At 48.6% G+C, this 22,676-nt stretch overlaps 1 protein-coding gene across 2 annotated transcripts in view; it reads right to left on the bottom strand.

The window, feature by feature from the left end:
• TNFRSF8 (TNF receptor superfamily member 8) overlaps window positions 1-22,676 on the bottom strand; it is a 79,680-nt gene that overhangs the window by 23,625 nt on the left and 33,379 nt on the right. For both annotated transcript variants that reach the window (XM_003936015.4, XM_074380070.1), the window contains 5 exons: window positions 16,623-16,775; window positions 11,565-11,655; window positions 11,018-11,181; window positions 8,961-9,077; window positions 3,337-3,489 (listed from right to left, as the gene is read on the bottom strand). In XM_003936015.4, the coding sequence (XP_003936064.1) occupies window positions 3,337-3,489; window positions 8,961-9,077; window positions 11,018-11,181; window positions 11,565-11,655; window positions 16,623-16,775 (678 nt within the window). The remainder of the gene's footprint in view (window positions 1-3,336; window positions 3,490-8,960; window positions 9,078-11,017; window positions 11,182-11,564; window positions 11,656-16,622; window positions 16,776-22,676) is intronic.

Raw genomic sequence — 22,676 nt, 5'->3', positions numbered from 1 at the left:
CGGAGGTAACAAGTTCGGGAATTTTTCTGTAGACACAAACTTCATGAAGCTAAGTTCTCTTCTACTCCCGGGTCTACCATGACTTCGCGTGTGATAAGAATTTCTGTTTTCATATCTTTTTATTCTCCTTTGTAGGGCTGGTTTTCCTTATAAGTCTCTGCTCATTCGTATTTATTTTATTTTATTTATTTATTTTTTTTGAGACGGAGTTTCGCTCTTGTTACCCAGGCTGGAGTGCAATGGCGCGATCTCGGCTCACCACAACCTCCGCCTCCTGGGTTCAGGCAATTCTCCTGTCTCGGCCTCCTGAGTAGCTGGGATTACAGGCACGCGCCACCATGCCCAGCTAATTTTTTGTATTTTTAGTAGAGACAGGGTTTCACCATGTTGACCAAGATGGTCTTGATCTCTTGACCTCGTGATCCACCCGCCTCGGCCTCCCAAAGTGCTGGGATTACAGGCTTGAGCCACCGCGCCCAGCCCCCATATTTATTTTAAAAGGGTTATGCTTGGCCAGGTGTGGGCTCATGCCTGTAATCCCAACGCTTTGGGAGGCCAAGGCAGCCAGATCACCTGAGGTCAGGAGTTCAAGACCAGCCTGGCCAGTATGGTGAAACCTCATCTCTACTAAAAATAAAAAAATTAGCCACGCGTGGTGGTACACGCCTGTAGTCCCAGCTACTTGGGAGGCTGAGACAGGAGAATCGTTTGAAGCCAGGAGCCAGAGGTTGCCGTGAGTTGAGACCATGCCACTGCACTCCAGCCTGGGCAACAGAGCGAGACTTGATCTCAAATAAACAAAGAAGAGGAAGAAGAGGAGTTATGCTGCATCCACGCATCCACCAATAGATAAATGTGGCCTCTATATGCAGTGGAATACTACTCAGCCATCATAAGGAATGAATCATGTCTTTTGCAGCAACACGAATGGAACTGAAAGCCATTGCCTCAAGTGCAAACGTTCAGACAGAAAGACAAATACTGCACGTTCTCACTTCTCAGTGGGAGTGAAATACTGTGTCTACGTGGAGGTGGAGAGTGGAATAAAAGGCAACAGACTTACAAGGGTGGGGGGTGAGAGGTGGGGATTCAAAGACAATACTGGGGATTAAAAATTCTACTAAAAATATGAGAAAATATTTAAGGGGTACAATATATGCTTTGGGTACATTGTACCCATTTGGGTGATGGGTACCCTAAAAGCCCTGACTTCACTACCATCTAATCTAAACATGTAACAAAATTACACTTGTACCCCATACATTTATGCAAACACAATGAAATCCTAAGGACGGTACTGAGTATTCCAGTCAGTGAGAGGGAGGGCTGCTTCTGCTGCTGTGTTAGTACGTCTTGTTCGCAGTGGGTCTCTCCCCTGAGTAGGAAGTCAGCCTGGGAACCCTGGGCCCATGGACAGAGAGTATGAGCCGGCAGCCTCCATTTCAGGGTAATGAGGTGGGGCTAGCCTGTTGACAAGTGCCTTCCAAAAACCCAAGTAAAGAGGGCTCCATGAGCAGAGTGACAGCAGGCCGCTGGTGGCCCAAGCTTTCCCCAGGTATTCCTTCAATATTCTGATTCAACCCCGTCTCTACTAAAAATACAAAAAATTAGCTGGGCATGGTGGCACGTGCCTGTAATCCCAGCTACTCAGGAGGCTGAGGCAGGAGAATTGCCTGAACCCAGGAGGCGGAGGTTGCGGTGAGCCGAGATCGCGCCATTGCACTCCAGCCTGGGTAACAAGAGCGAAACTCCGTCTCAAAAAAAAAAAAAAAAAGATGATTGTTGGCCGGGCACGGTGGCTCATGCTGTAATCCCAGCACTTTGGGAGGTGGAGGCGGGTGGATCACTTGAGGTCGGGAGTTTCAGACCAGCCTGGCCAACATGGCAAAACCCCGTCTCTACTAAAAATACAAAAATTAGCCGGGTGTGGTGGCAGGCGCCTGTAATCAATCCCAGCTACTCAGGAGATTGAGACAGGAGAATCGCTGGAACCCAGGAAGTAGAAATTGCAGTGAGCTAAGATTGCGCCACTGCACTCCAGCCTGGGCAACAGAGCGAGACTCCGTATCAAAAAAAAAGACGATACTGGGGCTTCAAATCTTCCACTTCCCTCCTGCTTTTCATCTGCCTGCCTGTTACTAGCCCAGAGACTCACTGGAGGTCCGAGAAGCAAGTCACCCCTCACTTCTCCAGCAGCCCTCACAGAGTCACATGGGGTGACGGGGTGACCTTTCCTCCACTTGGTGGTTTTGGTTTTTTTTTGTTTTTGACAGTCTTGCTCTGTCACCCAGGTTGGAGTGTAGTGGTGCAATCTCAGCTCACTGCAACCTCTGCCTCCTCAGTTCAAGCGATTCTCCTGCCTCAGCCTCCCGAGTAGCTGGGACTACAGGCACCTACCACCAAACCCGATTAATTTTTGGATTTTTAGTAGAGACGGGGTTTTGCCATGTTGGTCAGGCTGGTCTCAAACTCCTGACCTCAAGTGATCCACCTGTCTCGGCCTCCCAAAGTGCTGGGATTTACAGGCGTGAGCCACGACACCCAGCCACCCCACTTGGTTTTGTCACCACATGGAAATTTGTTGAAATCTCTTAAATCCCTTTAAAAAAAAAAAAACAAACTGCCAGTGTTTTATAGTTTCCTGCACACTGGTAAAGCCAACTGTCCTGAGTTGGAAACCTCTTCAGAAACCTGATATTCATCTCTGAGTCAATAAAACAGCCTTGCAAACAGGTCAAGATCTTACCAGCCCAATCATTTCACGAAGAATTTTTTTTTTTAATTAACAGAATGTCTTACCAGAATGCTAAAACTGGATTTTATTTTATCATTTCATTCACTGGGTCTAACTACTCAAAGGATAACCAGAACCCAGACCTGACCTAATTTGATTTTTGGTTTTTTTTAGATGGAGTTTTGCTCTTATTGCCCAGGCTGGAATGCAGTGGCATGATCTTAGCTCACTGCAACCTCCACCTCCCAAGTTCAAGCAATCCTCCTGCCTCAGCCTCCTGAGTAGCTGGGATTACAGGCATTCACCACGCCCAGGTAATTTTACATTTTTAGTAGAGACGAGGTTTCTCCATGTTGGTCAGACTGGTCTTGAACTCCCCACCTCAGGTGATCACCCACCTCGGTCTCCCAAAGTGCTGGGATTACAGGCGTGAGCCACTGCGCCCAGCCCAAATCTGACCTAATCAACAGTCGAGGGTACAGATCATTTGCCCCCACCCCTGGCTGGGGGTGGGGAGAGGCTCAGCTGGGGGTGGGGAGAGGCTCAGCAGTGGGGGCACAGACTTCGCCTTGAGGTCAAGGCTTGGGGTGGGAACTGCTTACCCTGGGGCTTGGTGACCATCCCTGCTGCACAGATCGGGTAGGGGACACAGCGGGCACAGGAGTTGATGGCTGACACTGCACAGAACATGCCAGGTCGACATTCGCAGACTCGGGAGGAGTTCCATGCACAGGGCGTCTTCTCCACCAGGTCATCTAAGGGACACAGAAGATGGTCATGGGGAAAGACCAGGGTGGCAAGAGCAGGGGTCCAGAGAGCCCCCAGAAGGACAGAGAAGCAGCAGTCTAGGGTTCATCCCACAAGAAAACAAACGCTCACTGACTCTGGAATCTAGCGGCTCTCCTGGCAAGCTCAAAACAATGACGCAGGGCGAAAGAAAGCAGGCAAAAGGGAGAACATTCTGTATGTTGCATTTACATGAATTTCTAGAAAATGCAAACTATTGCCAGGTACAGTGGCTCATGCCTGTAATGCCAGCACTTTGGGAGGCTGAGGCAGGTAGATCACAAGGTTGAGAGTTCGAGACCAGGCTGACCAACATGGTGAAACCCCATCTCCGCTAAAAATACAAAAATTAATGCCAGGCACGGTGGCTCAAGCCTGTAATCCCAGCACTTTGGGAGGCCGAGGCAGGTGGATCACGAAGTCAAGAGATCAAGACCATCCTGGTCAACATGGTGAAACCCCGTCTCTACTAAAGATACAAAAATAAATTAGCTGGGCATGGTGGCATGTGCCTGTAATCCCAGCTACTCAGGAGGCTGAGGCAGGAGAATTGCCTGAACCCAGGAGGCGGAGGTTGCAGTGAGCCGAGATCACGCCATTGCACTCCAGCCTGGGTAACAAGAGTGAAATTCCATCTCAAAAAAAAAAAAAAAAAAAAGTAGCCGGGCATGGTGGCACGGGCCTGTAGTCCCAGCTACTCAGGAGGCTGAGGCAGGAGAATTGCTTGAACTGGGGAGGCGATCACACCACTGCACTCCAGCCTGGTGATAGAGCAAGACTCCCATCTCAACAAAAAAGAAAAAGAAAAAAGAAAATGCATACTATTGCATGGTGACCATAAGTAGGGGGTGGGAAATGGTGACGAGGAGCCCAAGGTAACTTTTATGGAGATATGGCTGGTTGCTCAGCTGCATGCATTTGTCAAAACTTATCAAATCGCAGCCTTTAATTTGTGCATTTTACCATATGACAACTACCTCTCCCTAAAGCTGTTAAAAGAAAGTCCCCCAGGGATGGGGCGAGTGGTCGTGGGTGCAGAGGAGCCGAGACTGGCCGTGACTCTGTAACAGTTTAAAGCTGGGTGATGATACACAGCCATATTTGACTAGCTCTGCAGCTGAATATGTTTGAAAAAAATTTTTTTTTTTTTTTTTTTTTGAGACAGAGTTTCGCTTTTGTTGCCCAGGCTGGAGTGCAATGGTGAGATCTCAGCTCACCACAACTTTCACCTCTCGGGTCCGAGCAATTCTCCTGCCTCACCCTCCCGAGTAGCTGGGATTACAGGCATGTGCCACCTTACCCGGCTAATTTTGTATTTTTAGTAGAGACGGGGTTTCATCCTGTTGGTCAGGCCAGTCTCAAACTTCCAACCTTAAGTGATCCGCCTGCCTCGGCCTCCCAAAGTGCTGGGATTACAGGCGTGAGCCACCGCACCCAGCCGATGTTTGAAATTTGTAATGATAAAAAGACTTTTTGGCTGGGTGTGGTGGCTCACGTCTGTAATCCCAACACTTTGGGAGGCCAAGGAGGGTGGATCACTTGAGGTCAGAAGTTTCAGACCAGCCTGACCAACATGGTGAAACCCCATCTCTACTAAAAATCCAAAAATTAGCCGGGCATGGTGGTGCACACCTGTAATCCCAGCAACTCAGGAGGCTGGGGCAGGAGAATGGCTTGAACCCAGGAGGTGGAGTTTGTAGTGAGCCAAGATCGCACCACTGTACTCCAGCCTGGGTGACAGAGCGAAACTTCATCTCAAAAAAAAAAAAAAAAGATTTTTTTTCTCCAAAGCAAACAATTAAATGTTGGCTGGGTACGGTGGCTCACATCTGTAATCCCAGCACTTTGGGAGGCCAAGGCAGGCAGATCACGAGGTCAAGAGATCAAGACCATCCTGGCTAACATGGTGAAACCTTGTTTCTACTAAAAATACAAAAATCAGCTGGGCGTGGTGGCACGCACCTGTAGTCCCAGCTACTCACAAGGCTGAGGCAGGAGAATCACTTGAACCTGGGAGGCAGAGGTGGCAGTGAGCTGAGATCGCACCACTGCACTCCAGCTTGGCGACAGAGCAAGACTCCGTCTCAAAAAATAATAATAAATAATGAATAGAATAAAATGCTAGAGTTATTATTTCTAAGAAGTGTGATAATACACTTGTACATGTTCGCAAATATTTTGCCATGCTCCATTTGGAGGTAAAGCAGAAGGACTGAATCAGCAGATTAGGCAAATGACTTCTCCACAAGAATGTTTCTCAATCAGCAGGATACTTAGAGAGCCAACATGACAATGATAAGGGCTGGACGGTCTCTTCCTGCAGCCTCCAGAGCAAGGGAACTGGGCAGGATTGGGGGAGTTTGTGCAGCAGGAGTGCGTGAGCTCAGCGATGAATGAAACCACGTGGGACAATGGCAGCTATTATTATTACGGTAGCTCTTAAGATAATTGAGTATGTGTGAGACAGTAGCCTCTGCACTCTACCCAGATGAACCTACGATCATGTATTTAATTCTCACACAGTTCTCGAGGTGGATACTATTATGCCCATTTTGCAGCTGAGAAAACAGGTACAAGGAGGTTAAGAAACCTGCTTGAGCTTCTAGGCTATCAAGTGGAAGAGGCGGGATCCGAACCCCGGCACTCGGGTTCTAGAGCTCATGCCCTTAGCTACTAATGCTCCACTCCACTGCCTCGTAGAGCTTCAGTTAGGAGAGCTGAAGGAATTATGGGGCCCAGAGCCAGCTCTTCTTTCTCCATGGGTCCACATGGTGGTTGTGCCCTACGGTATTTTCCCAAAAAGTGGTCACAGTGATGTTTCTGGCCCTCCCAGAGCTTTGCCACTTACCAGTCAAGAAGTGCAACTCCGCTTCTACTAAAAATACAAAAAGCTAGCTAGGTGTGATGGCAGGTGCCTGTAATCCCAGGTACTCAGGAGGCTGAGGCAAGAGAATTGCTTGAACCTGGGAGGTGGAGGTCACAGTGAGCTGAGATCATGCCACTGCACTCCAGCCTGGGCGACAGTGCAATACTGTCTCAAAAAGGAAAAAAAAAAAAAAAAAAGAATTACAACTGTTTTCCTTTCCTGAGTCTCAAGTGAGATTTGTGGCTGCCTCAGCAAACAGAAAGTGGCAGAAGCTCTGCCATGTGACTTCTGAGGCTAGTCATAAAAGATGCGGCTGCGGCCTCTCTCCCTCCCTCTCTCCCTCTTTTTGTCTCTCTCTCTCTTTCTCTTTCTTTTTCTCTCTCTCCCTTTCTCTTTCTGTCTTGCTTTCTCTCCTGTCTCTCTCTCAAGATCTTTATGGCCTGACGCAATGGCTCACACCTGTAATTCCAACACTCTGGGAGGCCGAGGCAGGCGGATCACTTGAGCCCAGGAGTTTGGAACCAGCAGGCCAACACGGTGAAACCTCGTCTCTACTAAAAATACAAAAAAGGAAAAAGACCTCACTTTTAGAACCCAGCCACCAGATCACGAGGAAGCCCCAGGTAAGATGTAAAGAGGCCGACATGGAGAGGACCCGAGGCCCCAGCCAGGAGCCAACATCAACATCGAGGCAGGTGAAGGAATGAGGCTTCAGAGGATCCTGATTCCCAGCTTTCAGGCTTTCCAGCTAAGACCCCAGACATTGTGGAGCAGAGACAAGCTGTCCCCGCAGTGCCGTCTAAATTCTGACTCACAGAATCTGTGAGTACAAAGAATGGTTTGTTTGCACCACTAAGTTTGAAGAACATTTGCTATGCAGGCTTAGTAACTAGGACGGAGACCTCCCTGGACAACAGAGGGTCTGTCGCTCTTTCTGGCCTCCCCAGACTCTGCGGTCTGCTTTGCTGCCCAAAAGCCCTGGACAAGGAGACAGACTCATGGATTCCCAGTGGCCTCTGTAAATAGCCGGGGCTTCTAACAGCCCCAGCAGCCTTGGCCTGAGCAACTCTCCCTGCCCACGTGACCCTCAGGGCGCTGCTGGTGCTGGGAGGTGGTGATGGATGCGGGGAAGCCCCCCACCCTCATCCTGCATTGTGTGCAGCGGCCACTCGGTAAGTGCTGGTCAAAGTGGCTCCCAAGCCAGGTGCTGTGGCTCACACCTGCAATCCCAGCAGTTTGGGAAGCTGAGGTGGGAGGACCATTTGAGCCCAGAAGTTTTAAGAACGGCCTGGGTGACAGAGGGAGACCCCTATCTCTACAAAAAAAAAAAAAAAAAATTTTTTTTTTTTTGATGAAGGTCTCACTCTGTCGCCCAGGCTGGAGTACAGTAGCACAATCTTGGCTCACTGCAACCTCTGCCTCCCGGATTCGAGCGATTCCCCTGCCACAGCCTCCTAGTAGCTGGGGCTAGAGGTATGTGCAACCACGCCAGGCTAATTTTTTGTATTTTTAGTAGAGATGAGGTTTCACCATGTTGGTCAGGATGGTCTCAATCCCCTGACCTTGTGATCACCCCGCCTCAGCCTCCCAAAGTGCTGGGATTACAGACGTGAGCCACTGCGCCCGGCCAAAAAAAAATTTGTTTTAATTAGCCAGGCATGGTGGTGTGTGCCTGTAGTTCCAGATACTTGGGGGACTGGGGCAAAAGGATCATTTGATCCTGGGACGTCTCAGCTGCAGTGAGTTATGATCACACCACTGCAATGCAGTCTGGTGAAGGAGTGAGACCCTGTCTGGGGGAAAAAAAGACGTGGCTCATGGAGGCAGCCAGTGGGGTGGACGAGAACCTGGAATCTGGTGGCACTTGTCTGGGTTCGAACTCCAGCCTGCACCCTTGGAAGTTCCCTGGCTTCCCAATGCCTCCATTTCCTCTTCTATAAAAGGGCAATGGGCCGGGCGTGGTGGCTCATGCCTGTAATCCCAGCATTTTGGAAGGCCAAGGCGAATGGATCACAAGGTCAGGAGTTGGAGATCATCCTGGCCAATACGGTGAAAACTTATCTCAACTAAAATACAAAAAACTAGCCAGGTGTGATGGGATGCACCTGTAGTCCCAGCTACTTGGGAGACTGAGGCAGGGGAATCGCTTGAACTTGGGAGGCAGAGGTTGCAGTAAGCCAAGATCATGCCACTGCACTCCAGCCTGGTGACAGAGCGAGACTCCATATCCAAAAAAAGGGGGTGGGGGGATGATCACAATCCTTGAATCATAGAGTGGTTACAAACATTAATGAGCTGAGTTTGGAACAGGCAGGTGATTCACAAATGCTTCCTCGAAGGAAAGGCTATGCAGATGGGAGCTCTTTAAAAAGCAGAGACCCCCATCAAAACCCACAAACATGACGGTGAGCTACTGGAAGTTCACAGTTCAAATATGCAGAGAGGGAAACTGAGGCTCCCAAGACCGAGCAGCCAAAAGCAAAGGTGGGTTTTTCCACCCACAGAGTCTCAGCCTTCCCTCCAAGACCGCCCCGTGCTCCCTGGAAGGAACTCTGAGAGGGACGAGGCTCTTACCTCGAGAACAGCTCACACAGGCCGTGCAGCGGCCAGCCCTGTCCAGGTAGTAGTCTGGTTCACATTGCTTCCTACACTCGCCGGACCCCTGTGGACATGGCTGTGTTGGGGACAGACCTGGGGAAATAAGTGGAGAAGCTGTAGGCCAGGCTGCCTTGGCAAAGGCCTCACTCCCCACCCAGCCCTGAAGCCCCCCATCCCTCAGCATGGCCAGCTCCCAAACTCTGCAGGTCAGCTCAGTTCAGCCTTTCAGAGGGAGTTCTGAGCTCAGAGAGGACAGGAACGCTGGGTGAAGAACGCTCACCGCCCCCATCAGCCCCTGCCTACTGTTCCTCCTGAGCCCACCATGCCGCAGCTTCCCCCCTCCCTGTCTCATGGCACTGTCACTCCCCTGCTCAAAACTTTGGGAACAGCTTCCCTCAGAGCTCAGCACACTAGCATAACTTCTGTTCAGAATGGTATTGGGCAGGGTGGGGGGTGCCTCCTGCCTCCATCTTTTAAAGTCCCATGTGGGCCGGGCGTGGTGGCTCACACCTATAATCCTAGGACTTTGGGAGGCCAAGGCAGGTGGATCACTTGAGGCCAGGAGTTTGAGACCAGCCTGGCCAACATAGTGAAACCCTCTCTGCACTAAAACTACAAAAAAAAAAAAAAAAAAAAAACTAGCCAGGCATGGTGGTGTGTGCCTGTGACCCCAGCTATTCGGGAGGCTGAAGCAGGAGAATCACTTGAATCAAAGAGGTGGAGGTTGCAGTGAGCCAAGATCGCACCACTGCACTCCAGCCTGGGCGACACAGCAAGACTCTGCCTCAGAAAAAAAAAAAAAAAAAAAAAAAAAAACCACAAACAAACAAAAGACACCATGGAAGGAATGAGCAAACAAGCTACAGGGCAGAAGGTACAACTACAGGAAAAGAGCTCAAACCCCAAATTGTTAGAAGTCCTACAAATCCAACCCAAGGAAAGGAAAGCACGTGCACATGAGGATGTATTTTTCATTCTTCATTACAGCCAAAGGCAGAAACAACCCAAATACCCAAAAACTGGATAAACAGAGCATGGCATATCTATGCCATGGAGGGCTATTCAGTAATAAAAATGGACTATCTTGTGGGAATTAACTCAGGGTGGTGGGAAAAATATTAGAGAAAGTTATATAGTCTCAAACTCTTTTAGAACGCCTAAAGGTTTTTTCTATAGTTCTTGGCTGAAGGCAGCCTAAATCCCCTTTACATTTAGTTAATTAGTAAAGCAGATAGCTAAGGTATGTGGAGTTTACCTAACTAGCTTGTTTACTGTAGTCTTAAAACTAACCTTTGAGCCAGATGGCCCCCTCAAGAGGAAGTGGACCAAAGATATTACTCTCTAACCATATTTGCTTTAAGCATCAGAACCTGTGCTTTGATCTTTAACCTCTAGTGGTGTTGACTCAAGCCTTTGTCAATTAAACTTTACTAAATAAATGCGAGTCTCACTGGCTAAGGAGGGTTGGCAGCTGCTATCGCTTTACAGCACTCTCTGGGGAGTCTGTAAGCCGCCAGACCCTCAGCCCAGCTAGCAAAGCATAATAGCTGTCAGTGTAGTTTACTCACCCGTCACTAAGTCAAGATCTGCAGGACAGACCCCCACAAGTAGTGACCCAGACAGTGGCGCCCCAATGTGAGGCGACCCTGACACTGAGGGTCGACCCTTCGCCATGGGGACCAGAAGGGCATCAAGTGGACATGTGCAGAGGCCGGCCAGCTGCATCACAAGTGGCACAACAGTAGAGTGGGACCCATTTCCCTCTGACAAACCAACATAGAGGGAAATAGAGGTGAGAGGCGGGCACCAGTGCCTGGCACATGGCAGGCCCTCTGCACTGCTGGCAAATGAATGAGCCCTCTTGTATCTACCTCTGGCCCTTGATGCTTTCAGCATTAGACCTTACCACTCTCCTCTCCCCACCAGGAAGAGACCACAGATCCATGTCCACCTGCCTCAAACACCCCCACTCACGGGCCATCCAGCAATCAGGCACCCCAGGGAGATGACCCACAGCTTCATGGGGAAATTACCTGGATGTGAACTAGGCCATCCCACAGAGGAGGGAGCGTTGGGAGCCATTGTCAATTTAGAAGCAGCTTCCTGGGCGAGATGGGCGACCCCGCTTAGAGGCACGGTGCTGGCATTAGTGGTTGCTGGGGACACCAGAGTGGGCTTGGTCTGCAGGATGGTGCCACTGGGGAAGAAGCCAGAGACAGGACTGACAATTCTGCCAGTGGGGCAAGGAAGGCCTGTGCTCAGGGATAACAGTTTCCACAGAGACAGGGTCCCAGGCCCTCGGCCCACTGCCTCTGGTGGGCCTGCTGTAAGCTCCTGGGAGCAAGGCCTATGCTTTCTAGGCCTTCTGGGTTTCCCGTGTGCTCAGGGCAGGGCTGGGCACACCCTAGGGCCTCAAATGATCTGATGGTTTGGCGGAGAGGCACCTGGGAGTTCTGACACCATGAGCTGAACCCTACCTATGCCCCCAGCCCAAATGTACCCCGGGCATCCTGTGGGGTAGGGCGGCCTCATCCAAAGGTCAGCTTGTGAAAAGGGCAGGAGACAGAGGCAGGGAGTCACCTGGTAGGGTCCTTGCAGTTCTCTGGGCTGGCACAGGCAGTACTGATCTCTGGGGAAGCCGGCTCACAGACAGTGTTCTTCTGTGCTGTGCCTGCAGGTAGGACAGCAGTGCCTTCAGAATCGGTGCTGGGGACCCAAAGTCTCCAGGAATACACCCTTCACTACCACAAGCCAGAGTTGGGGATGGGGCATTTAGAAAACGCAGTAGTCGGCCGGGCGCCGTGGCTCAAGCCTGTAATCCCAGCATTTTGGGAAGCCAAGGCGGGTGGATCACGAGGTCAAGAGATCAAGACTATACTGGCCAACATGGTGAAACCCCATCTCTACTAAAAATACAAAAATTAGCTGGGCTTGGTGGCGCACGCCCGTAATCCCAGCTACTCGGGAGGCTGAAGCATGAGAATTGCTTGAATCCAGGAGGCGGAGGTTGCAATGAGCTGAGATCACACCACTGCACTCCAGCCTGGCGCCTGGCACCTGGCGACAGAGCAAGACTCTGTCTCATACAAAAAAAAAAAAGAAAAGAAAAATGCAGTGGTCATCTGGAGGGGGTGCCTGCCTGCCGTCCGTTGCCCTTTGGAGTCAAGCAGCCCAACTTGCCCTGGGGAATTGCTCTCCCTCTGATCTCAGTATCTGTGGTTAGGAGTCGGGACCGACTGAACCCACTTTCTAGGAGTGGCCATGAGACCAGGCTGGACCAATCAATCCATCCCTTTCCTCTGGCCATGATGAGCCAGTTCAGGAGAGGACATGTGACCCAAGCCCGTGAGGTGGAATTTAAAGATTTTGATTTGGGATTTAAAGGTTTTGGTTTTGGATATTAAAGATGTAAGAAAGGGAAGCTGTCTTCCCGCTGGCGCTGGGCTGGAAGCTAACCTAGAGCTGCTGGTAAGTAACTTGCAGATGAACCAACACAGAGGGAAACAGAGGTGAGAGATAGGGCAAGATGGAGTCGTGGATCCAGCCATGACTGAAGCTTCTCAGAGCTATCTCGACTTTTAAGCTACATGTGCTAAAAAATTGGGGATTTTGCTACTTGCAATCCAAGGAGTCCTGAAGAGTGCTGGATGGAAGCAGAGCAGAGAGGAAAACGCACACACATCATCCATCCAGTGTCCCTGAGTTTGCCTGCCACGTCCTAACTGCCAGGCAAGTCACATGATTCTATTTATTTATTTTTATTTATTTATTTGAGACAGAGTCTCACTCTGTCACCCAGGCTGGAGTGCAGTGACGCAATCTCGGCTCACTGCAACATCTGCCTTCCAGGTTTAAGCAATTCTCCTGCCTCAGCCTCCCAAGTAGCTGGGATTACAGGCACCCACCACGATGACTGGCTAATTTGTGTATTTTTAGTAGAGATGGGGTTTCACCATGTTGGCCAGGCTAGTCTTGAACTCCTGATCTCAGGTGTTCCACCCGCCTCAGCCTCCCAAAGTGCTGGGATTGCAAGCATGAGCCACCGCGCCCGGCCCAGTCAAATGATTATAATGAGACACTCTTTACCAGGCTGTCGTCAGGATAAACAGAAGAATGTACATGAGGTGCCCATCACACCACGTGACAAATGGTAAATGCTTTGTCCTTGCCCCCATTTGGACTCCTGTCCTGTCACTTAAAAAGTGACGGTATGCATGGGACTTCGCTCTGAAACCTTCCGGGGAGGTGAGCATCAGTAAGGCTGACCTCTTGCGTCCGTGGCATGGTGGGGTGGCCACACCTAAGCTTAGATATTTCCTGCTCTGTCTTTGCAGGCAATTTACCTCCCATCTCCGGACCTCAATTTCCACACCTGGAAAACAGGGCTGATACTGTCTGCCTTATGGAGATTTGAGAATTTAAGGAAAGAGAGCCAGTGAGGCTTAGCTGATTGGAGGCAGAACCTGCTTTCCATTTTATAGCTGGAAAAAAACAAGCCCCGAGAGCTGCCCCATGGGTGAGTCCACAGGGGATCCGGGAGATGAACCAGGGTTTGGCAGCCGAGATTAGAACACTTCTAAAGCAGTGCCAGCCAACAGAAATATGTGAGTCACACAAGTCAGCTCAAATATTCTAGGAGCCACATTTATAAAGGTAAAAAGAAATAAGTGGAATTAATTTTAATTTTCATAGTATATTTCTTTCACCCAATATATCTAAAATACTATCATGTTTGCAGGCAATCAATGTAAAAAATAACCATGTTCTTGTTTATACCGTTTTTGAAATCCAGTGTGTAGCATACACACAGCACTTCTCAATGCAGACATGGCTGCATTTTTATGTGTTTTTGTTTTGCTCTGTTTTTGAGATGGAGTCTCTCTGTTGTCCAGGCTGGAGTGCACTGGCATGATCTCAGCTCACTGCAACCTGTGCCTCCAGGTTCAAGCGATTCTCCTGCCTCAGCCTCCTGAGTATCTGGGACTACAGGAACGCGCCACCACGCCTGGCTAATTTTTGTATTTTTAGTAGAGACGGGGTTTCATCCTATTGGTCAGGCTGGTCTTGAACTCCTGACCTCAAGATCCGTCCTCAACGGCCACTCAAAGTGCTGGGATCACAGGCCTGAGCCATCGCGTCCAGCCCCCAGCTGCATTTTAAGTGAATGGCCACCCTGAGTCCGGTTGTTCCAGGCGAGGCTTCTGGCTGGAGGGACTGACTGTCTGGGCAGTGTTCCCGAGACTGGCACCGCCATGTGGCAGTCTCAGGAACACTGCCCAGACAGTCCCTCCAGCCAGAAGCCTCACCTGGAACAACCCGACTCAGGGTGTTTTTCACAGAGATGCAAGTTTCTGAGCTGGAAACTTTTCGGAAGTTTGGCTTTTTTGGAGAGGCCCTCGAGGCCTTCAGTTACACCCCCTCATCTGACAGATGGGGAGACTGAGGTCCAGAGACGGGTGAAGGCACGGCCCACAGTTGCAAATCTTTGCAAAACCCTAGTTATCTGCTGCCACGTCCACCCCACGCTCTCCCTGCCTGTGGGTGGAGGACTTCATCATTTCCTTAGCACAGCACTCTCCCCTGACCCAAGGGGAATTTGACCAGATCTGAATCCACCCACCCCCAGCTTGGATCTCCCTGCCAGGTGCCCCCATACCTTAATTCAGCAAATCTCTATGGGGAGCACATGCCATGCCTAGCGTTTGATCGGGCAGTGGGGAGATGCTGAGGAACACCCTGGGCATGGTCTTTGCCCTCAGGAAGCTTCCAGCCAGGGAGGGAGACAGGCATCGATCAAACCATGAGACGGAGAGAGAGGTAGGCATCCACACACTTGCAAAGGGCGCGGTGCTGCCAGCTTCCCTGGCGAGAGGCCAGGGAAGGCCTCTTGAGGAAGTGGGATGGAGGGCTCAGGATTTGACTGAGTGAATGGAGAGGGAAGGGTGTCCCCGGCAGAGAGAACAGCGTGTGCAGAGGCCGGGTGGGTCAGAGAGCGCACAGGTCCACCCACCCGGAAGAAGGCAGCCGAGGTGGAGCACAGAGAGTGAGGGGCTGGGGCTGAGAGCTGAGGCTGGGAGAAAGGAGCGAGCTGTGATTCTGGGAAGATGGAGTAGACACGCTTTTCTGTCTTCCTCCAGCTAAGGACTGCTAAAAGCCCTGGACATTATGTACAAAATAAATGTAAGAAGACTGAAAGACACAGAGAAGAAGGCAAGTCGACTGGGGGCCTTGGGACCTGAAGAATGACATAGTGCTGAGTCCCTGGAGTTTCTTTTTTTTTTTTTTTTTTTTTTTTTTTGAGACAGAGTCTCACTCTTGTCACCTAGGCTGGAACGCAATGGCACGATCTCGGCTCACTGCCACCTGCAACCTCCACCTCCCAGGTTCAAGTGATGCTCCTGCCTCAGCCTCCTGGGTAGCTGGGATTACAGGCATGTGCCACCACGCCTGGCTAATTTTTGTATTTTTAGTAGAGATGGGGTTTCTCCGTGTTGGCCAGGCTGGTCTTGAACTCCTGACCTCAAATGATCCACCTGCCTCAGCCTCCCAAAGTGCTGGGATTACTGGCATGAGCCACCACGCCTGGCCTTGGGTCCTTATCTTTAAAGTAACAGGAAGATACTGAAGCATTTCAGATATATACGTGTGTGTGTGGCCGGGGAGGGAGACAGACAGACGGAGAGGATCAAATCCAGATTTGGTTTTGCAAGGGTCATTCTGGCTGTCTGCCATGGGGCTGAATAAGAGAAGGAATGAGGGGTGAGAAGACGGAGAAGACCGTTGGGGGAGCCAAGTCTGTAGGATGGCTGGCTGCAAGGGATGAGGGAAGAGGGGAGGGAGAAGAGGAGCAGGCAGTGGTGGCAATGGGGGAGACTACCGATCCCCCGGTGTGCACAGCAGGGCATGGGACTCCAGAGAAGAACCCGGCTGGGGGAGGGGTCACAGGCTCCAGGGTGGCCCTTTCCAGGGGACACAGGGCTGTGTCTGAGCCCATCTCCCTGCTCCATGTACCAGCAGCTGCGGCACCCATTCTGTGCTGTGCTTCAAAGCCCACCCACTCCTCACGCCTCCCTTCTGGAAGATGTTCCCAACGCCGCCCAGACAGGTTCTGTGGCCCGGACCCCTCTCTGGTTATGAGCAATCCCGACACCTTGCACTATCAGAAAAGTAGAAGTCAGAGAGGTAAGAAGTTTGTCTGAGATCACACGGTAAGTTGGAAAAGAAACCCACGTTTCTCCAGTCTTGAACCTGGGGCCCGATCTCTCAGCACCTCTAACTCCCAAAGCCCTGAATCTGAAAGTGGGAAGCCAACTCCCAGGACAGAGACTTCAGGGTTCCTTCTTGCTTATGAGGCATCAGATAACTTCTGCCTTGAGCCTCAAACCAAACCAAGACATCCTGCAGCCAGGTTTATGCTAGGGAACGGCAGGGTCTCTCTTTGCCTGGAACACAAGGTTGGGGAGGGCAGCAGAGGGCTGGGTGCTGGGCACATCCCTGGGCCATGGCAGAAGGAGACGCGATCTGTCCAGCAGCCTCCGGGAAGTGGGAGATCGGATGTCAATAGTGCACTGGGGTGGGTGGAAGGTGAAGCAGTAATGGCACAGGTCTCTGTGCTGGGCCGAGGGTGGGGACACTGACCTGGGAACTTGACAATCATCCCTGCTGGGCAGACGGAGTGGGGGAAGCAGCGGGCACAGGAGTTGACGGCAGACACGGCACAGAACATGCCAGGTCGACATTCGCAGACACGGGAGGAGTTCCACGCACATGGCCTCTTCTCCACGAGGTCATCTATGGGACACAGACAGGGTCACAGAGGGGAACAGGAGGAAGCCATCTCTCCAGAGAGCTCTTGAGATGAGGAGGAGAGGGCAGGCAGAGTCCAGAATGCAGCTTCCTCCTCCCAGCTCACCCTCCGGTGATTACTTACAATTGGATTAAAAATAAAAATAAATTAACGTACCCATTTTTTTTAACGAAAAAAAAAGGCACGGAGGACACTTAGATGCGTATTACCAAATGGAAGACACCAGTCTGAAAAAGCTACACATTGTGACTCCAACTACATGACATTTCCGGAAAAGACAAAACTATCGAGACAGCAAAAAGATCAGTAGCTGCCAGAGGTTCAGGGGGAGGGAGAGGTGAACCAATGAGCTCAGCACACATTGAGGGCAGCGAAGCTATTCCAAATGCCACTGTGATGGTGGATACGCATCATCATCCGCTTGTCTAAAACCTAGAATCTGCAACAGCAAGAGTGAGCCCTGATATCAACTATGGACTTCAGTTGGTAAAAATAACGTAAGGCATGGTGGCTCATGCCTTTAATCCCAGCAATTTAGGAGGCCGAGGCAGAAGGATCATTTGCCCTCAGGAATTCCAGACCAGCCTGGGCAGTATGGCAAAATCCCGTCTCTACAAAAAAATAGAAAAATTAGCCAGGCATGGTAGCACGCGCCTGTATTCTCAGCTACTTGGGAGGCTGAGGTGGGAGGATCGCTTGAGCCCAGGAGGTTGAGGCTGCAGTGAGCTGTGATTGTACCACTGCACTCTAGCCTGGGCAACAGAGTGATGTCCTGCTTCAAATAAATAAATAATTATTAGAAACTGTGGGAGAGTGGGAAGGGTGTAGAGGGTAGATGGGAACTCTGTATTCTCTGTTTCACTTTTCCTGTAAACCTAAAATGCTCTAAGAAATAGTCTATTAATTTTTTTTTTTTAAGAGTCTCACTCTGTCACCCAGGCTGGAGTACAATGGTGCAATCTCAGCTCACTGCAGCGTCTGCCTCCCAGGTTCAAGCGATGCTCCTGCCTCAGCCTCCTGAGTAGGTGGGTGGGATTACAGGCACGTGCCACCATGTCCAGCTAATTTTTTGTGTTTTTAATAGAGATGAGTTTTGTGTTTTTAATAGAGTCTCTATTTTTAATAGAGACTTCTGTAGCCCCACCTCAGCCCCATGGTCCTCAGAGGTGGGTTTCAGAAGCCCCATTTGCAGGCTGCCCACATCATGAGATACGATGTGCACAGAACCGAAAGTCGCCAAACATCAGAGGAAACCCAGCCCCAAGGAAGAGGAGTTCTGAATGCAAAGAGAATCAACAATCCGGGAGGCAGAAAAGAGAGAAAACAGAACACAACATTAGAAACAATGCATTCACGCACCACAGAGCAGCACTTCTGCCAATGATGGACGGCGTACGTGACGATGGCCTCATAAGATTATAATGGAGCTGAAAAATTCCTGTTGCCTAGTGATGTCATAGCCATAGCAATGCACTGTCAATGGTATAAAAGTGCTGCAGAGCACATGCAACTATGGATGGTACATAATCCTTGATAATAAACAGCTATGTTGCTGATTTATGTACGTACTGTACTATGCTTTCTATCTTTTTTTTTTTTTTTTTTTTTTTGAAACAGGGTCTTGCTTTACTGCCCAGGCTAGAGTGCAGTGGCATGATCACAGCTCACTGCAGCCTCAACCTCCTGGGCTCAAGCAATCCTCCCACCTCAGCCTCCTGCAAGCTGAGACTACAGGCACATGCCACCACACTCAGCTAATTTATTTTATTTTTGGTAGAGATGGGAGTCACACTGTGTTGCTCAGGCTGGTCTCAAACTCCTGGCCTCAAGCGATCCTCCCAGCCTGGCCTCCCAAAATGCTGGGATTGCAGGTGTGAGCCACCAAGCCCAGCCTTATCATTATTTTAGAGTGTACTCCTTCTACTTATTAAAAAAAAAAAAAAAAAAAAAAAACAGTTAACTATAATATAGCCTCAGGTAGGTCCTTCTGGAGGCATCCAGAAGACATTGTCGTCATCATAGAAAATGACACTCCATGTGTTTTACTGCCCCTGAAGACTTTCCAATCCAATGGGACAAGATTTTTTTTTTTTTTTTTTTTTTTTTTTGAGACAGTCTCATTCTGTCACCCAGAATGGAGTACAGTGGCGCGATCTTGGTTCACTACAACCTCCACCTCCCAGGTTCAGGTGATTCTCCTGCCTCAGCCTCCCAAGTAGCTGGGATTACTTGCACATGCCACCACACCCGGCTAATTTTTATATTTTTAGTAGACATAGGGTTTCACCATGTTGGCCAAGCTGGTCTCAAACTCTGACCTCAAGTGATCCACCCACCTCAGCCTCCCCAAATGCCGGAATTACAGGCATGAGCCACCACTCCCAGCCAATGGGACAAGACTCAGAAAAGGAAAACAGTGATCCTGATTATCCTGTCTCTGTGTAGGCTTTGGATAATGGAGGTGCTTGTGTCTCAGCTTTTAATTTAAAAATGTGAAATAAAATAATAAAATTTAAAAATAGAAAAAAGTATATGGAATCAGGCTATAAAGAAAGAAAATATTTTTGTACAGCTGTATAATGTGTTTGTGCTTTAAGCTAAGTGTTATTTCAAGAGCCAAAAATTTAAAAAGTTTATAAAGTGAAAAAGTTACAGTAAGCTGTTTAATATATTATTGAAGAAAAAAATATGTCTCATACATAGAGTGCAGCCGAAGCGAACAGTGTTTCTGAAGTCTACAGTAGTTTACGGTAATGTCCTAGGCCTTCACCTCCCCTCACCACTCACTCATTCACTCACCCAGAGCAGCTTCCCATCCTGCAAGCTCCATTCACAGTAAGTGCCCTGTACAAGCATGCCATTTTTTAATCTTTTATATCGTATTTTCACTGCACTTTTTCTGTTTAGATTTTTTTGTTTGTTTGTTTTTGTTTCTGTTTCTTGTTTTTCTGAGATGGAGTCTTGCTCTGTCACTCAGGCTGGAGTGCAGTGGCGCGATCTCGGCTCACTACAATCTCTGCCTCCCAGGTTCAAGCAATTCTCTGCCTTAGCCTTCCAAGTAACTGGGATTACAGGCACCCACCACCACGCCCAGCTAACTTTTTGTTCTTTTAGTATAGAGATGGGGTTTTACCGTCTTGGCCAGGCTGGTCTTAAACTCCTGACCTTGTCATTCACCCGCTTGGTCTCCCAAGTGCTGGGATTACAGGCATGAGCCACGGTGCCCAGCCTTAGATACATTTAGATACACGAACACTTACCATTGGGTCACAGTTGCCTACAGTATTCAGGACAGTCACATGCTGTGCAGATGTGTAGCTTAGGAGCAAAAGGACCTGCCATTGAGCCTAGGTGTGCAATAGGCTGCACCATCTAGGTGCGTGTAAGTGCACAACTCTAGGATGTTTGCACAATGACAAAATTGCCTAATGACACATTTGTCGGAATGTATTCCTGTCATTAAGCAATACACGACTATAATTTATATCCTCAGAGACACACACAAAAAATCGTAGGTTGGGTGCAGTGCCATGCACCTGTAGCCCCAGCTACTCAGGAGGCTGAGGCAGGAGGATCACTTGAGCCTTGGAGTTTAAGGCCAGCCTGGACAACAAAGTGAGACCCTGTCTTAACATGTAAAGATAAGAAATTGGGTGGGCACAGTGGCTCACGCCTGTAATCCCAACACTTTGGGAGGTTGAAGTGGGTGGATCACAGGAGTTGGAGACCAGCCTGGCCAACATGATGAAACCCTATCTTTACTAAAAATACAAAAATTAGGCGGGCATGGTGGTGTGTGCCTGTAATCTCAGCTACTCAGGAGGCTGAGGCATGAGAATCGCTTGAATCCAGGAGGCGGAGGTTGTGGTGAGCCAACTCAAACCCCTGCACTCCAGCTTGGGCAACAGAGTCAGACTACATCTCAAAAAGAAAAAACAAAAGAAAAGAAAAATATAGGCAACAGACAAGCACTGTCAAACATGAAAGAACTCAGGGAATACTGCAAAGAAGAGCCCTTCTTGAAAATCCACCTGACAATGTAATCCAATCACTCAAGTGATGAGTCAAAGTGAAAAGCTCAGGAATGGAGAAGCTGTGGCAAATAAACTCATCATGAATCATAAAAAAATTTAAGGCTAACATGCCAAGGGACTGATGGGTGCAGAAGAGAACATAAACATTATAGATTGTGACAAATTAAAACCTGTGTAAGCAATAAAAGTCAGGTAGAGGACGCAGAGGTGGGGAAAAGATTATTCTGTTATTCATTACGGGGAGTCCATCTATTCTCTGCTGTTCAAAACTCAAGTAGATTGTGACTTTACTGCAAGAGACCGTAGTTCCTGAAATGATTATTAACCGCTTACTGACTTTCATAACCTCCTTTCTTAATTTTATCGGGTTTTTTTTTCTTTTTACAGGAACTGCAATATATTTTGCTGAAAATACATTAATCTGACTGGGGTTTGGCATTCTCCTGTTTCACTGGAGTCTCTTCTTTTTCTGATACTTTTGATTAAAATTAAATGTCATTTTAATGCCGTAAATAATATGTTGCCATTCTCTTAAAATTCCTTCTTTGTGTGTGTGTACAGGCTGTGTGGTTATTAACCTACCTATGTCTATACAGACAGGTAGAGAGGCATGTCTACATCTAATGATAATAGTAGTTATCTCCAGAAGGAGGGTTGGGGAGGGCAATGTTTGTTTTCTTCCTTATACTCTATTGTTTGCATTTTTAATAAAAAATGTTTATAATTTTCATTTCACAAAATGCAGTCATTACTTTCAGAAATTCAAAGATATGCCAGAGAAATGCTAATATAAAGAAAGAAGAAATGGCAATATTATTACTTGCCTTTCTTTTTAACCTCTGCTACTTCTTCCAGGAAGGAATAGTAATATTAATATCAAACAAATGTGAAACTAAGGGAGAAGGCATTACAAGGAGTGGAGAGACATAGTCATGTGGATAAAAAGCTCAACCCACCAAAAAACCATAATATTCATGAACATTTATGCACCTAATAACATAGCTTTGACATGTATGAAGCAAAAATAGAATGCAATGAAAATCTAATAGATGAACAAGTATACTGGGAGATAAGATTTTAACGTATCTGTCTCAGAAATAAAGATGATATCTTGAGTTAGAATGCAGCCTAAAAGAAAAAAAAAAAGAAATAAAGGTGATAAAAGTAAATAAGAGCACACATATCTCCACTGCCCTTATGAAAAAAAGTAAAAGAGCACATATAATTTAAATAACACAATTAACAAGCTTAACCTAATAGATATGTAGAGAACTTTATATGCAACAAACAGAATACACATTTTAAAACACCCACACACTGAACACTCTGAAAAAATGTGATCATTGAGTATTTATTAGACCACAAAAGGATCTCAACAAATTTCCCCCACCCTACCCCCCAAAAAAACTCACACAAAAATAAACACCAGATAGAGGACAGAACACATTCTCTAACCATAATAAGAAACTAACAATAAAAGGCCATATTGAAACAGTTTTCCTGGAAGTCCTGTGGTCTTAGAAAAAGAACACGGCTCTTGGTGTCAGGCCACAACTTGAACTCTAGTTCTGCCGCTTACCAGAGTTGTTGTTGTTTTTTTGAGACAGAGTCTCAATCTGTCACGAGGCTGGAGTGTAGTGGTGCAATCTTGGCTCACTGCAACCTCCGCCTCCCAGGTTCCGGTAATTCTCCTGCCTCAGCCTCCCAAGTAGCTGGGACTACAGGCATGCGCCACCACGCCCAGCTAATTTTTGTATTTTTAGTAGAGATGGGGTTTCACCATGTTGGCCAAGATGGTCTCGATCTCTTGACCTCAGGTGATCCGCCCGCCTTGGCCTCCCAAAGTGCTGG

The sequence above is a fragment of the Saimiri boliviensis genome, chromosome 11 (assembly GCF_048565385.1).
Source record: "Saimiri boliviensis isolate mSaiBol1 chromosome 11, mSaiBol1.pri, whole genome shotgun sequence".
NCBI classification, from domain to species: domain Eukaryota; kingdom Metazoa; phylum Chordata; class Mammalia; order Primates; family Cebidae; genus Saimiri; species Saimiri boliviensis.
Note: the sequence above shows the minus strand (reverse complement) of the source record. Positions and strands in the feature narration are given on the sequence as shown.